At 35.0% G+C, this 15,076-nt stretch overlaps 1 protein-coding gene across 1 annotated transcript; it reads right to left on the reverse strand.

Annotated features, from left to right (window-relative positions):
- Nucleotides 1-1,434: 1,434 nt before the first annotated feature.
- Nucleotides 1,435-2,298, reverse strand: LOC124542553. Its single transcript, XM_047120494.1, has one exon. It carries the CDS (start codon nucleotides 2,296-2,298, stop codon nucleotides 1,435-1,437), a length of 864 nt encoding a protein of 287 aa, XP_046976450.1.
- Nucleotides 2,299-15,076: the final 12,778 nt, after the last annotated feature.

The raw sequence follows: 15,076 nt of genomic DNA on the forward strand, positions 1-15,076 counted from the left end.
CCAACTTAGCGTCAGGACGGGGATGAGCTAGCAGTGCTGCCTCACAAAGGCTAGATTTACAGGCTTCGAAAGCTTTTAAAGAATCTCCCTTTATGTCGACCGGATGGGAAGCCTTCACAGAATCTGTCAGTAAGGCGTTCAGAGGAGCCTGGATACGGCATATAGCAGCGTTAGGCAGAAATCTGCGATAGTAATTTATCATACCTAAAAATCTACGGAGTTCCCTAACGGTTTTGGGTATGGGAAAGTCCAAAATGGCGTTGACTTTGCCATCCAAGGGCTTAGTACCGCTTTCCGATATACGGTAGCCCAGGAATGTTAACTCAGGCGCTCCGAAGACACACTTAGCCGTGTTGACAATAACGCCGTAATTTTGCATACGGGTAAAAAGTTGACGGAGGTGGTCTTCGTGTTCTTCCTGGGCCCTGGAGTAAACCAAAAAGTCGTCAAGGTACGGATAGCAAAAGTCAAGTCCACGTGTTAGCTCGTCCACGAACCTCTGAAATGTCTGACCAGCATTCCTTAATCCGAACGTCATAAAAGGAAACTCGTATAAGCCGAATGGCGTTGTAATCGCCGTTTTCGGTATGTCCTCCTCAGCGACTGGAATCTGATTGTAAGCCTTAACCAAATCAATAACAGAAAAGTACTTACAAGCAGCCAAGCTGTGCGAAAAGTCATGAATGTGACGTATGGGATACTTATCTGGTATGGTTCTCGCATTAAGCAACCTATAGTCGCCGCAGGGACGCCAACCGTTATCCTTTTTCGATACAAGGTGTAAAGGCGACGACCAAGGGCTGTCAGAAGGACGTGCCGTACCGTTCGCTAGCATTGTGTCGAATTCCTGTCTGGCGATTTTGAGCTTGTCAGGAGCGAGTCTCCTAGGTGAACATGACACTGGTGGGCCTGGTGTAGTACGAATGTGGTGTACAGTGTGATGTTTGACGACACCCGGAGTACCGGCGGGGCGAGTTATTTCAGGGAACTCCGCCAAAATATTGTGGTACCTGCTATTTCCGCCAGTGGAAACCTTCACACTCGTTACTAGGCAGTTAGATTTAACTATTGAGGCTACAGTGCTGATATTAGTTAGGCTATCTGTTAATCTACGGTTACTGATGTCTACGATAAGACGATAGTGTAATAGAAAATCTACACCAATTATAGCTTTCGTTACGTCAGCTACGACGAAGCGCCATGGAAAGGTGCGACGTAATCCTATATTTAACGTAAGATTGATATAACCGTATGTGGCGATAGCCGAACCATTAGCAGCACTGAGCTGAAAGGATGTCTTATGTCTATTTTCACTTAAGTCGCTAATTGGAAAGACACAAATATCACTACCGGTGTCGACTAAAAATTGTCTTTGGGTACTGCAGTCGGTAATGAAGAGGCGACCCGGAGAGCTCCTGCAATCATTGGTCGCCATCACTGATTGCTGGGGGCGTTTCCCGACGTGTAGTCACAGGGCTTGATGCAGCTCCTAGCCTTGGAGCCGAACTTGCTGTGGTACCAGCAAACTGGATACCGTCGATGACTTGAACTGGATCTTCGAGATTGGGATCGGTTGCGGTGTCTACTCGACTGTCTTCGTTCCCTTGGTCGAGATCGTTGGTTGACTTGGGCCGTGAGGGCACTGACCTGTTTGGTCAACTCCGCTACTTGCTGTGTCAACAACTCGATGGGCGATGATGAGGACGTTGCTGCGACTTGGTTCGTCGGAGTAGCAATGTCGTGTACCCTGTCGGCCAGTTCAGCGAGAGCATCGAGAGGTAAGGTAGGTTGAGATGCCACTATTGGTTGTATTCCTATTGGCAACCGACTTGTCCAAAAGGTCTGGAGAAACTCTTCCGGAATATCTGGTCCAGCAAGGTGTTGAAGGTGTCGCAGGAATTGTGAAGGCTTGCGACTGCCAAGTTGTTCATGCATCAACAATTGTTTCACCTTATTCTCCCTCGAAACAGACAGACGTTTTATGAGTTCTGCCTTGAGTCGATTGTAGTCAGGTGGGCCAGTGATAACGTCTTCTACTTCTGCGGCGTATTGTCTGTCTAACGTTGATAGGATTTGGTAAAATTTTGTAGCTTCGTCCGTTATTCCAAATAATTTAAACTGACCTTCCACTTGTGCAAACCAAATGGCCGGCTTTTCTGGCCAAAATGGCGGCGTCTTAATCTGGGCTGATGGCGGCGCGACCATAGTTACGTCAGCACTGTGAACTCGTTCCAGTTTCTTCATACGGCGCGGTCGCGTATTTACTTGCGACTCAGCTGTATCACTTCCACTGCTCATCTTCTAAATGACGTGTACAAAACGGGGTCACCAGTTATAGGTATCGTCGTCGTGGTGAGTACGTGGTAAAAATAACTAAGTCCACAATTTGAGATATCACTCGTATAATAAGCACACAATAAACACAAAAACAAGAAAAGTCAGAAGGTAATAGAGTACGGAAGAAATTTACAGTTCTAATAGAAGGAGTATTAACATTAATTACGAAAACTAAACACGAAAACAATTAGACAGTACAGCTAGCAAAAAGTACACAAATCGCATCGAGTGTGAGGTATCGACTAACTTCATACGTCTTTTGTACGCGGCTTACAAAATTATATCGCAGTGGCGGGTAGACGCGGAATAAATGCATCGCTCGGCCGATCCGCCGCATACTACGGGTTTCGCCCGAGTATGCCTATGAATTAATATTCATTGTGATATAAAAGTAAATATATGAAATATAATGTTGGTGTGTATTGTGTATGTGTATTATATTATTACATAAATAAATATAGAATAGAATATTATTATATATTTTATTTGTGTAATTGTGAAGTGTAATAAATAAATATTATAAATTAATAAACTAATTATAAATATAATAATGATTCGCCTACAAGTCGAAAAACTTTCTTCGAAATTTGAATTTATTTCAATTGTTCGGTTTCGTAACAACGATTGTGGTTCTTTACAGGGAATCTTTAGAATATTTCCCATGATGAATTTTGTTATTTTTGGAAAATAACTGGGATTGACCGGGTAAGTTGGTTGGATTATTAACGTGAAACTATAGATTTTCGAAATTCGTGTTAGGTTCTAATTAGAATTGTTTCTCTTTTTGCAGTTATTTTCTACAATTATTTTCAATAAGTAATTTTTACATTTATTTTCGAAATTTATTTTTTACAACTGTATTTTCGTGGATTATTCCTCGAATTATTTTCTTTGGCTGTATCTTCGAGTGGATTATTTTCAACGCTTTTCGAAGAACTTTTGAACTTTATTTCTTTGGATATTTTGAAGATTTGGGTAGAAGCTTTCCTGGAGTTAAAATTTTAGAAACCTTAAAGGCAGTTAATACCTTATAACATTAATTAACACTGGATTTCGGTATGTAATTTTTACATATTTATTTCTACCGCAAATTTGGAACTGCGTGGGATTTAATTAAACATTTGTAACCTTATGAAAAATTCAAACCTTTTTTTTAAATAATATTTATACATGGTTGTAACTTTATTTACACTTAATCCTAATAATTTATATTTGAATATTTTTTGGAGAAACTTTTAATTACATAACTTAGTCTAACTTTAAATTATTTTTTGTTAACTTTGAAAAATTTACAATTTATAATATTTAATTAAATTTAGGTGGCAAAGGTGGCAAAGATCATGAAATAGAATTATTTTCAGAAAATTACAAAACTCATGTATTTTGTTTCACAGAGCATTGGATTAGAAGTTTTGACATATTTAATATCCCAAACTTTAAATTGTCAAGTACATTCGTAAGAGGGAATGCTATTCGCGGTGGCTCATTAATATTAGTACGGAATGATATCATTTGTAAATCTCGAAAAGATATTGTGGCTCTCTCTGTCGAACATACTATCGAATTATCCTGCGTGGAATTTCCGCAGTACATTATAGTATGCGTGTACCGGCCCCCATCGGGAGATTTTTGCTTATTTGAGACCACTATGGAGGATGTTCTTAAAAAGATAAGCGAAAGTAATAAATATATAATTGTTATATTATTATTAGCTTATTAAAAGCTACTTCGCTGAGTGTTCGATTAGTCACATTGTTTAGGTCATTTAATTTAACGCACCGAGTTAATGAACCAACACGAATAACCAACGATACTTCTACGTGTATTGACATTGTGTTTTGTGACTGTGAAATATATGAATTTTCAATTATAAATAATTTAACTTCTGATCACTGTGGTCAGAAGTTTTCTTTAGAACACAAAGAAATTATTCATTCAAAAAAAATAATGTACAGGCCAATAACGGCTCATAAAGTAAACTGTTTTAAAGATATTGTGGCGTGTAAATTAGCTTATTTAGATCTAACGACACAAGATCCAAATGAACTTTATATTTCATTTTTTGAATTAATATTAATAGAATTTAATAAAATATTCAAAATGAAATCATTTTATAATAATACAAAATTGAAGTTTAGTGACTGGGCTACTATTGGTATATATAAAAGTAGAAATAAATTATACGACCTATATGGTATGAAGCAGTGGAATCAAAACGAAGCCTTTTAGGATATGTCAATAAATATTCCAAAATATTTAAAAGAGTATGTATTTATGCTAAGTATTTATACATATAAAACAAAATTTTGACTTCCGATAATAGAATAAAGGCCACTTGGGACATTATTGGAAGTGTTAGTGGAAAACCTAAAAAGGAAAGTATACCAATCAAATTAAACACAGGCAGTAAATACACAAATTCTGATTTGGAAGTTGCAAATTAATTTGAAATATTTTTTGATAACATACCTAATAAAATAACATCTCATTTAAAATCATCTACATTAGATGCAGCTAGATTATTAAATAAACATGTTTCTAAATGCGTTATTGATTTTTCTTTTGAAACAGTTTCTGCAATAGATGTTATAAAAGTATTTAAAACACTCAATATTAAAAAAACTAACGACGTGTAGGGCATTTCGGTAAAATTCATAAATAACATCATACACGATATTGCTCCATATATAGCAGTAATTTTTAACAAGAGTTTGGACACGGGTTCATTTCCTGACTTGTTAAAATGTAGTAAAGTCTTACCACTTTTTAAGAATGGAAATAGGAGCGATCCCAGTAGTTACAGGCCTATTTCAATACTCCCATCTTTAAGTAAAATTTTCGAAAAAAATATTTTAAATCAACTTCTTATCCATTTTGGTACAAATAAAATTTTTCATAGTGAGCAATTTGGTTTTACAAGAGGTCGATCAACAACTGATGCGGGAATTGCGCTTCTTAAGCATATTTACGATGCTTGGGAGAAATAATACTCCAATAGCATTCTGTGATTTATCTAAAGCATTTGATTGTGTAGAACACGAGACGCTTCTTTATAAGCTCAAATATTTTGGCGTTAAAGGTAGGGCTCTTGATCTCATTGCTTCATACTTAAGTCAAAGAATCCAGCAAGTTTTCATTAATGGAATAAATTCTACTGGATCTACGCTAAAAATGGGTGTTCCACAAGGTTCAATTTTGGGTCCCTTTCTATTTCTAGTATATATAAATGACCTTCCTTTCTTTGTTAAAGGTATTTGTGATATAGTATTGTTTGCTGACGATACTTCACTGATTTTTAAGGTTGACAGGAAAAAAACTGACTATGACGATGTGAACGGTTCCTTATCACAGATACAAGATTGGTTTAATGTAAATAATTTGGTTTTGAATACTCAAAAAACAAAATGTGTAGTTTTTACCCTACCCAATGTTAGAAAGCAAAATTATAATATATCTTTTAACGGTGGCCCGCTTGATGTAGCCGATACTACCGTGTTCTTGGGAATAGAATTGGATTCCAGACTTCAGTGGAGTCCCCATTTGTCGTCCCTAACAGGGAGACTCAGCTCCGCAGCATACGCGGTTAGAAAAGTTAGACAACTAACTGATATTGATACCGCTCGTTTAGTTTATTTTGGTTATTTTCACAGTATTATGTCATATGGCATATTACTTTGGGGTAACGCTGCAGACATTGAATCTGTCTTTATTTTACAAAAGAGAGCAATTCGGTTTATTTATAATCTTGGAGCTAGAGACTCTCTTCGGGATGTTTTTAACAGAGTAGGAATACTCACTGTTGCGTCGCAATATATTTACAACAATATCATGTATGTTCACAGTAACATTGATCACTTTGATAAAATCAGTGATATAATCATTGTATATGCACTAGAAGTAAGGATAAGCTTATAACGCCAAGTTTCCGACTCCGCAAAGTCAATAAATCTTTCTTGGGGCAAGGTATCCATTTTTATAATCAAATTCCACAGACATTTTTAACTTTGCCGTCTCATAAATTCAAATCGTTTATAAAAATACATTGGTGAAAAAGGCGTATTATTCGATACAAGATTTTGTAGATGATAAAAAAGCGTGGAATTAATACCTGTTGACTTCCAGGCAGGATATATTAATTTCATAATTGTATTAACTTAAAAATTAACTAACATGACTGTATTTTTTTAAATGTTGAAAAAGAATAACTACTGAGTTTCTTGCCGGTTCTTCTCGGTAGAATCTACTTTCCGAACCGGTGGTAGCTTCACTTAATTGTTAAAAGACGATTCAAAAGTGCTTGAATAAAGTATACTTTGATTTTGATTGATTTTTTTGTATTTTAAATTCAACGTTTTTTTTAGAGTCCTCCTAAGTAAAATGAAATGAAAAATATTAGACTACTTAAAAGTCGATTTACGATTATATAATGTAGTTATAATTGTTGCTATATTTAGAGTCGGTGTCAGTGATCAGCCAAGAAAACCCTGCAGTATATCTATCAAAAAACAATACGAGAATACTTTAACAAATATGTTTTTTAAAAATTACCTTTTATACATTAATATACTGGATCAATCAAGGGGCTCGTATCTCTTCTTTCTTTTGATTGTTGGGGCAAGGGCACCGTGGCTGACACCGGCTCCAAATATATATATATATAATAATATATATTTAAAAATTATTTTAAGTTAATACAATTATGAAATTAATATATCCTGCCTGGAGCCGGTGTCAGCCACGGTGCCCTTGCCCCAACAATCAAAAGAAAGAAGCGATACGAGCCCCTTGATTGATCCAGTATATTATTGTGTAAAAGGTAATTTTTAAAAAACATATTTGTTAAAGTATTCTCGTATTGTTTTTTGATAGATATACTGTAGGGTTTTATTGGCTGACACCGACTCTAAATATAACAATAATTATAACTACATGATATAATCGTTAATCGACTTTTAAGTAGTCTAAAATTTTTCGTTTCATTTAACTTAGGAAGACTCTAAAAAATATGTTGAATACGCAATTATTTTTATTACTTTTTCGTGCATATTCATTTGTTTTAAAATAGTGTTTTGTTTGAAGTCGGTTTTTCTTTTTGTTAAAATTTTTATTTATTTTTTGATTTTAAGTGAAGATGATGTTGACTAACTAATTTTTTTTAATATGGATAGATTAAGCGTTCCGTTTATATGAGTCAGAAACTACTTCGAGGACAATTTCAAAGGAAACTTGCGAATAAAGCAAAAATAGACTTTCGAAAATGAGGATTTAATACGTCACGCGGCGTAAACTACAAGGATCGCTCGAAAGAGCTGTAATCGAACTCAGCAAAAAAACTTTGAAAAAGACCAACTATATTTCGTACATCATATGTCATCACATCACATACACAAAATTTGATTAAAGATAGTAAGAAATTCTGCCCCATATCGCACCCTAACTGCGAGCCGTATAGGAGTTCCATCACTACATAGTATAAAACAAAGTCGCTTTCTCTGTCCCTATATCTTTAAATCTACGCAACGGATTTTGATGCGGTTTTTTTTAAAAGATAGTGTGATTCAAGGGGAAGGTTTGTATATATAGTACATGAACAATATAGTAAAGAAACACTGATAATTTTAGAAGTTTGCGATGTGATGTCGTAAACAAACAAATTCTGTAGTATATTTAGTATCAGTATTGCACCCGTGCGAAGCCGGGGTGGGTAGCTAGTTGATTAAAATATTCGACTATGATAATTACATAAACATAACCACATTACGGAAGGTGACTCAAATATCCAAATAACCTATACATAAAAGATTGGACCGAGTATCGCTAATCTGCTCCTCAGAATTGTTCCGTTCCCTTCCGTTCCGTTACTTTGTCATGGATCCTGTGCTCAGAACCTTACCAAACTTTCACCAAATTACCCTTGAAGTATATATTTTATAATAAAAAAAGAATTATCAAAATTCATTAACGTGATTTTCAGATATTCACCTATTTGTCGCGCATATACATAATGCAAATTTAAGACTTATGTCGTTTTCATATGGATACCATCATCGGAAAAAAATAAAAAAAAAATGGGACCCCACGGGAAGCACTACCTTTCAAACAAAAAAAAAAATTATCAAAATCGGTCCACCCAGTGAAAAGTTATGAGGTAACAAACATAAAAAAAAAAAAATAAAATAAAAAAATACAGACGAATTGATAACCTCCTCCTTTTGGAAGTCGGTTGAAAACAATGTTTAGTCGCCTCTCTTGTAAAAAATTCCATAAATATGTACAGATCTTCGAACCTACTCCTATATTATCTAGTTTGGACAAAAGGGCGTTAACATTTACATTATTGTAAGCATCGTTAATATCGATGAAACATCCCAATGTGACAAGACCTTTCGAAAATCCTGTTTGAATCTTTGTTACTAAATTAGATAATCCATCCAAACAAGATCGACACTTCCGGAAACCAAATGTATTTTGTGACAACATATCGTTCTTTTCTAAATACCACTCCAGTCTCTTGTTCAGAATATTATGGAAGATTTTACAAAAGCAGGACATGAGGGCAATGGGCCGAAGAGATGCGGGAGAATTAAGATCTCGTCCAAGTTTTGGAATTGGGCATATACGAATGTCTCTCCACTGAGTTGGAACAAAACCATGTTTTAAAAAAAGAATTATAAAGTGAGACTAAAATATTTTTACCATTATTGGGTAAATTTTTAATAATATAGAGAACGATATGTCGTCACAACCGGGTGCCGTGTCAGATTGTTTTATACATTTCTCCATTTCATGTAGCGATATTGGCAACTCCAATTTAAGGTTAAAAGAATTGAATATAAGCTGAGAGATAAATCTGTAGTTAAATTACGTAATAAACTGTAGGCACTAGTTTTATCCACATGCTTTCTCTGAGCTCTGCGACTTTTCATCCATTTCATGCACTGCCACATTTGACCTGTAGTTGAAGCTTTATTTAAAGACGAGCAATAGTTTTTCCATCCTCCCTTTTGAGCAATACGACTTACTCTTTGTGCTTCACTGATTTTTCCTTTGAGAATAGAAAGATTATCCGGCGTACCATTGCGTCTGAAGTTTCCTAGAGCTAGTCGTCGTTCGGCTACAGCTTTAGAGAGTCTAGAGTTCCAGTAAGGTCTCGGTATAAATTTTGAGCATGGATCGTGGCTAATTTTAATATATGGAATGGATGTACTGGCTGCATTATTTATTTCACTAATAAATGAATCGTAAGCTTCTTGTAGGTCGTCAGATATTATAAAACGTGACAATCTATCCTCGAGTACTTTATAATAAGACTCCCAATCAGCATTTTTCAAATTTCTTTTTTTAATATATGAAGGATTAGAATTAGCAGCGGTAGAGATTTTTAATACAAGATGGTCGCTACCAAGGGTATCATTCAAAATGCTCCAATCGTATTCAATAGAATAGAATAGAATAGAATAGAATAATGTATTTATTTGAAACACAGGCACAGGTATTACAATAAAAAAAGAACAAGAGAAACAAAAAAAAAAAAAAATCTACGAACTAACTAAAACTATGACAATAAATCCAAAAACAATTATGTCCGTAGACATGTACATATGGAAAGCCTGCAAATATGCCGTGTCCCAAACAGGCGGACCATTCAGCGAAATATGGGTCCTAAAAAAAACCCAATGCTGATTTTCAATGGTCACCTTTTTGTCGTATTCATCGCCGTGACGCTTCAGACAACAACAGACTTCAATTGCCACATCAGATGAAACTACGGTGATATCTGGGGCAGACTGATGTAAAATACCGTTTACTAATTTAATACGTGTCGGCCGGCCGTCATTTAAGGTAATAAAGCTATAATTAAGCAAGGAATCAAATATTTGGCTGCCTCTGGAGTCTGTTTTATGGGACCAACTACAGTGGTGGCCATTCACGTCTCCAAGTAGAAGCGTTTTTTCCGAGAACATAGAGAAAAGTTCATCCCAATCCTGTTGACAAGTGGTAACGGATGGCGGGCAATAAATAGAAACAATGTTCTCTAAATAATCTAAATTGAATATTTTGACGTAAATTAGTTCGATACCGTCGTTGCGATTTGTTATGTTCTTAACTTGTGCTTTAATTGAATGGTGAGTAATAATAATAACGCCACCATAACCGTCGCTTCTATCGCTGCGGAATATGTTGTACCCTTTAATTTTAAAGTCTGTGTTACTATCCAGCCAAGTTTCGTTTAACGCAGCTATATGGACTTTTTCTATTGTTAATAACTGTTCTAAGGTAATAGTCTTATTTTTTAAACTTTGGCAATTCCATTGGATGATGTTGACTTTTGCTTTTGATAATACTCTATCCATTAACTACTATTATTAAATATATTTTTAATAAAGCTCAAATCAGGGATAAAGTTAGCAACGAAATCGTACAACCATTTGCAACACATCTTCAAAACTTCATTAAATTTTTCATGAATGGTACTGTTTTTATTAAGGATGGTATTTCCAATTCTTCTTAGTAATTCATAAAATGAGATATGGCTTTCTTCTCGTTTATGTGTTTTAGAGTTCATATTTCTTTTGCTATTATCTTCTAGAGATTCTGTATCTGGCACCTGATTTATTACTTCACTCCAGTTAATATCATCATCATCCTCATCTTTGTGTCTCCTTTTATTATTAGATTTCGTAGATTGTTTCTTGCTTACAGGAGCATCTTGTTGCTTACGAGTTAGTTTTGATGCAGTGACAGATGCGTAAGAGGTTGAAATTTTATGTGAAGTATTCATATTATCACAAATATCTTGACAATCGTCTTGAACTTCGGTGTTAAATTCTTGAGGAGATGGGGAGTTTGGGGGTACATACATAGTGAGAGCTCTTTTATATGCGCAGTTGAATTCAGCCATTATTTTTCTGATTTTCTTCTCTTTTACGCGTATTGGACAGTCTAAGCTCAAGGACATATGGTTACCCCGACAATTCACACATACAAAATTAATTTCAGTAGTCTCACAGTTTTCATGATCTTTGGTACACTTGACACACACTTGTTTCTTTCTAGGACAAACTTTTCTAGGATGGCCAAAACGCCAGCAAAAGGAGCATTGTGTTGCTGTCTCTGCGGTTAAGCCGTTTTACTGCAATTAACTCAGCCGAGCTAGTAATACTTTCTAAAATATCAGTTTCAGACAAGTCTAATTCCACGTTTTTAATAGTTCCATATGAAACACCAACCTCCAGGGTTCTTTGCAAATTCCATCCCTTATTTTTTATCTCCTGGCATTCCAATAATTTTGTTAGTCCGGATTCATTTTCAAATTGTATTATTAATTTGTAAGCGTTAATATATTTGACTCTAAGGATATTTGGGATATTATTATTCTTAAGTAGACGGGCAAAGGCAAATTGTTTAGGCAACGGTTCTTTGGATGTGAAACTAATCTCAACTTTTTCTTCTGGTATTCTATCGTTCTGAGAACTACGAGCGTATCGCTTACCCGATTTGGACACGACGTGCCAAATTTCTGCTTCATCAACATCTCGCATCCTTTTGTTAGAAATGTTAGATTCCCTCGCGCTATAAGACTGCTGTTCATTGATTGGAGGCAAATGAGTAGATTCCAAAATATTCATGTCGAAGTTCTCATTAATAATGTTATTAGGTTGTTCATCGTTTGTAGTAGACGAGTGGATAGGTACATCAGTATTCGTATTGAAATTCTCATAAATATCTATATCATCCGACGACGTAGAACGCGCCATACTAAATATATTTCATAGTACGGTCTCGCGTAAGTCACAACTGCGCCGGCGATCGCCGGCCGCACACACACACGCGCGCGCGCGTACGCGCTTATCGATCGCAGGTAAAAAGCAACAACAATAAATCAAGGCGGCACGTCTATCACACTCAGCGTATGACACTGCGTATTATAGTTTCAAAAGATGTTAAAACGCGAAAAAAAATGATAAAAGCTATAAAGCGATTAGATCGATTACAATAGCGTATTCATAGTACATATACTCGTATCTCGTCGCAGAGCTCGATACAATCGAACATGTATTTCTCATCTATATCATACACTACCTGACGAGAGGAATAGTCAAAGGACAACCTACGGTCGACAAAGTAGACGAGGCGATTGAGGTAATTTATTCCTTTCTGAAATGTCAATTTTCTATTAGCGAGATAATGAAAAAGACGAAAAACATGTCACAAAAATGACCACATGTTATTATTATTTTTTGTAATTATTACGAATTTGTAGGTCGGAACACACTCCATAATTTTCATTTCAGTAATTTTTCGATACCTTTCACGAGAAAAAAGGAAACTTTGCCGTTTCGTAAATTCAAATCATTTATAAAAGAAAGACGTGCGATACGTTCGACAAGTGCGGTCGTGTATTTTGTTGCGCGTGTTTATCAATTGCGTAAATAACAATTCTAAGAAGGACGGCTCGTAGTCACCGGCACGTGTAAGTTCGTCGCCGGCGGCCGACCGTATGATGCGTTATAATGGAAGGCGATAACTGCATTCAAGATAAATGTAATATCTTGAATACCGTTGAACAAATGGAATTACAGAGAAATGATATGTATGTTGAGGAGGAACAAATTGAATATTACTTAGAAAATATGAATCGTCCGACCAAACGTCCCAGAGAGTCTAATTCTACTAATAATTGGACAACAGTTAACCAAAAAAGAAAAAAAATAATGATAAGAAATACATGGAGTAGCATAGAAAATATTGAAGAGGATTGTATAGAAATTTGTATATATTCAAAAGAAATGATGCCCAAACAGTTTCAATTGGCCAAATTGCTTAAGAAAGAAAATATATTAAATATTTCTCGAATTAAATACATAAATCCATATAAAGTTTTAATCCAGTTTGAAGAAGAAGACAGCGCCAAAAAATTAATATCTTGTAATACTTTCATTGAAAAAGGCTGGAAAATGCAAAATAGATATGAAGTAGGAATATCGTATGGTGTCATTAAAAACGTAGAAGTAGAATTAACTGAAGACGAAATAAAGGAAAGTATAAATTCTGACAGAGAAGTATTATTTGTGAAACGTTTAATGCGAAGAAATGATGAAGCGGGCTGGTCAACGAGCGAAACTGTTCGCTTAGCATTTAAAGGTTCTTCTTTACCCCCATATATTTATGTATATGATGTGAAAGTTAAGATTGAACCATATATTTTTCCCGTTACCCAGTGTTCGAAATGTTGGCGGTATGGGCACAGTAGAAAAATATGCCCTAGTACAAAAGTTATTTGTCCCAAATGTGGATCTAATCACCCTAACTGCGAATCAACGGAACTAAAATGTGTAAATTGCTCAGGGCCACATTTGTCTTTAAACAGGGAATGTCCAGTCTTTAAAAAGGAAAAGAAAATAAGGGAAATTATGTCTGATTTTAATTGTACTTATAAAAAGGCCCTAACCCTATATGTTCCACCCTCGTTGCCTTCCAATGATGACATATACAAATCTGAAGATATACACGTAAATGAAATACCTATCTCATCTTCTCAAAAAACATATGCAGGTGTTGTTAAAACGTCGAAGCAGTCATCAGATGAAAGGTCAAGGAAACAGAAGCTGACAAAAAATAAAAGCAATAAAAGTAAGAAATAAGAAATGAAAATGTTGATTGGGATAATGGTTCTGAAACTGATTCTAATAAAGAAGACATGAGAGTAGATAATGAAAAAGAAGAAATAACAAGAAAAGGTGTATTTGGTGATTTACTTGAAAAATTAACTAAGATTTTTTTCATGAAAAAACTTACAGCTAAACAAAAAATTGAAAAAATTCTAGTAAGTATAATAGAATGGTTCGTGAATATTGTGAAAGCTAAATTTGAGAATTTTTCGATTTTAAAACAATTATTTAACAATGGCTAATATAAATGTATTGAACAAGATTAACATTATGCAATGGAATGCACAAAGTGTTAAAAGAAAATTACCTTTAGTCCAACAACTATTAGTACAAGAAAAAATTTATATTGCGGCTATATGCGAAACGTGGTTAGAGCCAGAAACAAATCTGAGAATTAGTGGATATAATATCTATAGAAAAGACAGGGAAGATGGTTATGGAGGTGTCGCGGTTTTGGCTCATCATTCGGTAAAAGCTCAAATAATAAATTTAGATAATCAACCCAACACAGGTATAGAAATAATACATGTGAGAATTTTGAATTGTTCGCATATTAATAATATAATTGCAGTATATTGCCCCCTCTCCATAAGAACAAGACAAAGTGACTGGGAACATTTATTTTCTATAGTCGATAAAAATACTATAATTTTAGGTGATTTTAATGGTCACCATACCAATTGGTCCAACAAAATTGATCAAAGAGGTACACAAATTTGTGATGCCATTTTAGAAAGCAACTTCGTGACATTGAATGATTCGTCACCGACAAGAATTAAGTTCGTTAATGGCACCCTACAGGAATCTTCTCCAGATATTTCAATAGTTTCTACAAATATATCTGTTAAGTTTACATGGACTGTTACTAAAGAGACACTAGGCAGTGACCATCTCATAATTAAAATGTCAACGTTGCATGAGCCCTCATTAAAACCTATTAGAAAAAGAAATTTTAAGAAAGCTAATTGGCCGAATTACACCAAACATCTCGACGATAAATTTACTAATTTCAGTCTACCAGAAGATCCACAAAAAGCATATGATTTATTTATATCTATTTTGAATGA

The sequence above is a fragment of the Vanessa cardui genome, chromosome W (genome assembly GCF_905220365.1).
Source record: "Vanessa cardui chromosome W, ilVanCard2.1, whole genome shotgun sequence".
NCBI lineage: Eukaryota > Metazoa > Arthropoda > Insecta > Lepidoptera > Nymphalidae > Vanessa > Vanessa cardui.

Bases quoted from the DNA above. Each gene is read 5' to 3' on its own strand.
- LOC124542553 (XM_047120494.1), bottom strand. From the start codon at position 2,298: ATGAGCAGTGGAAGTGATACAGCTGAGTCGCAAGTAAATACGCGACCG.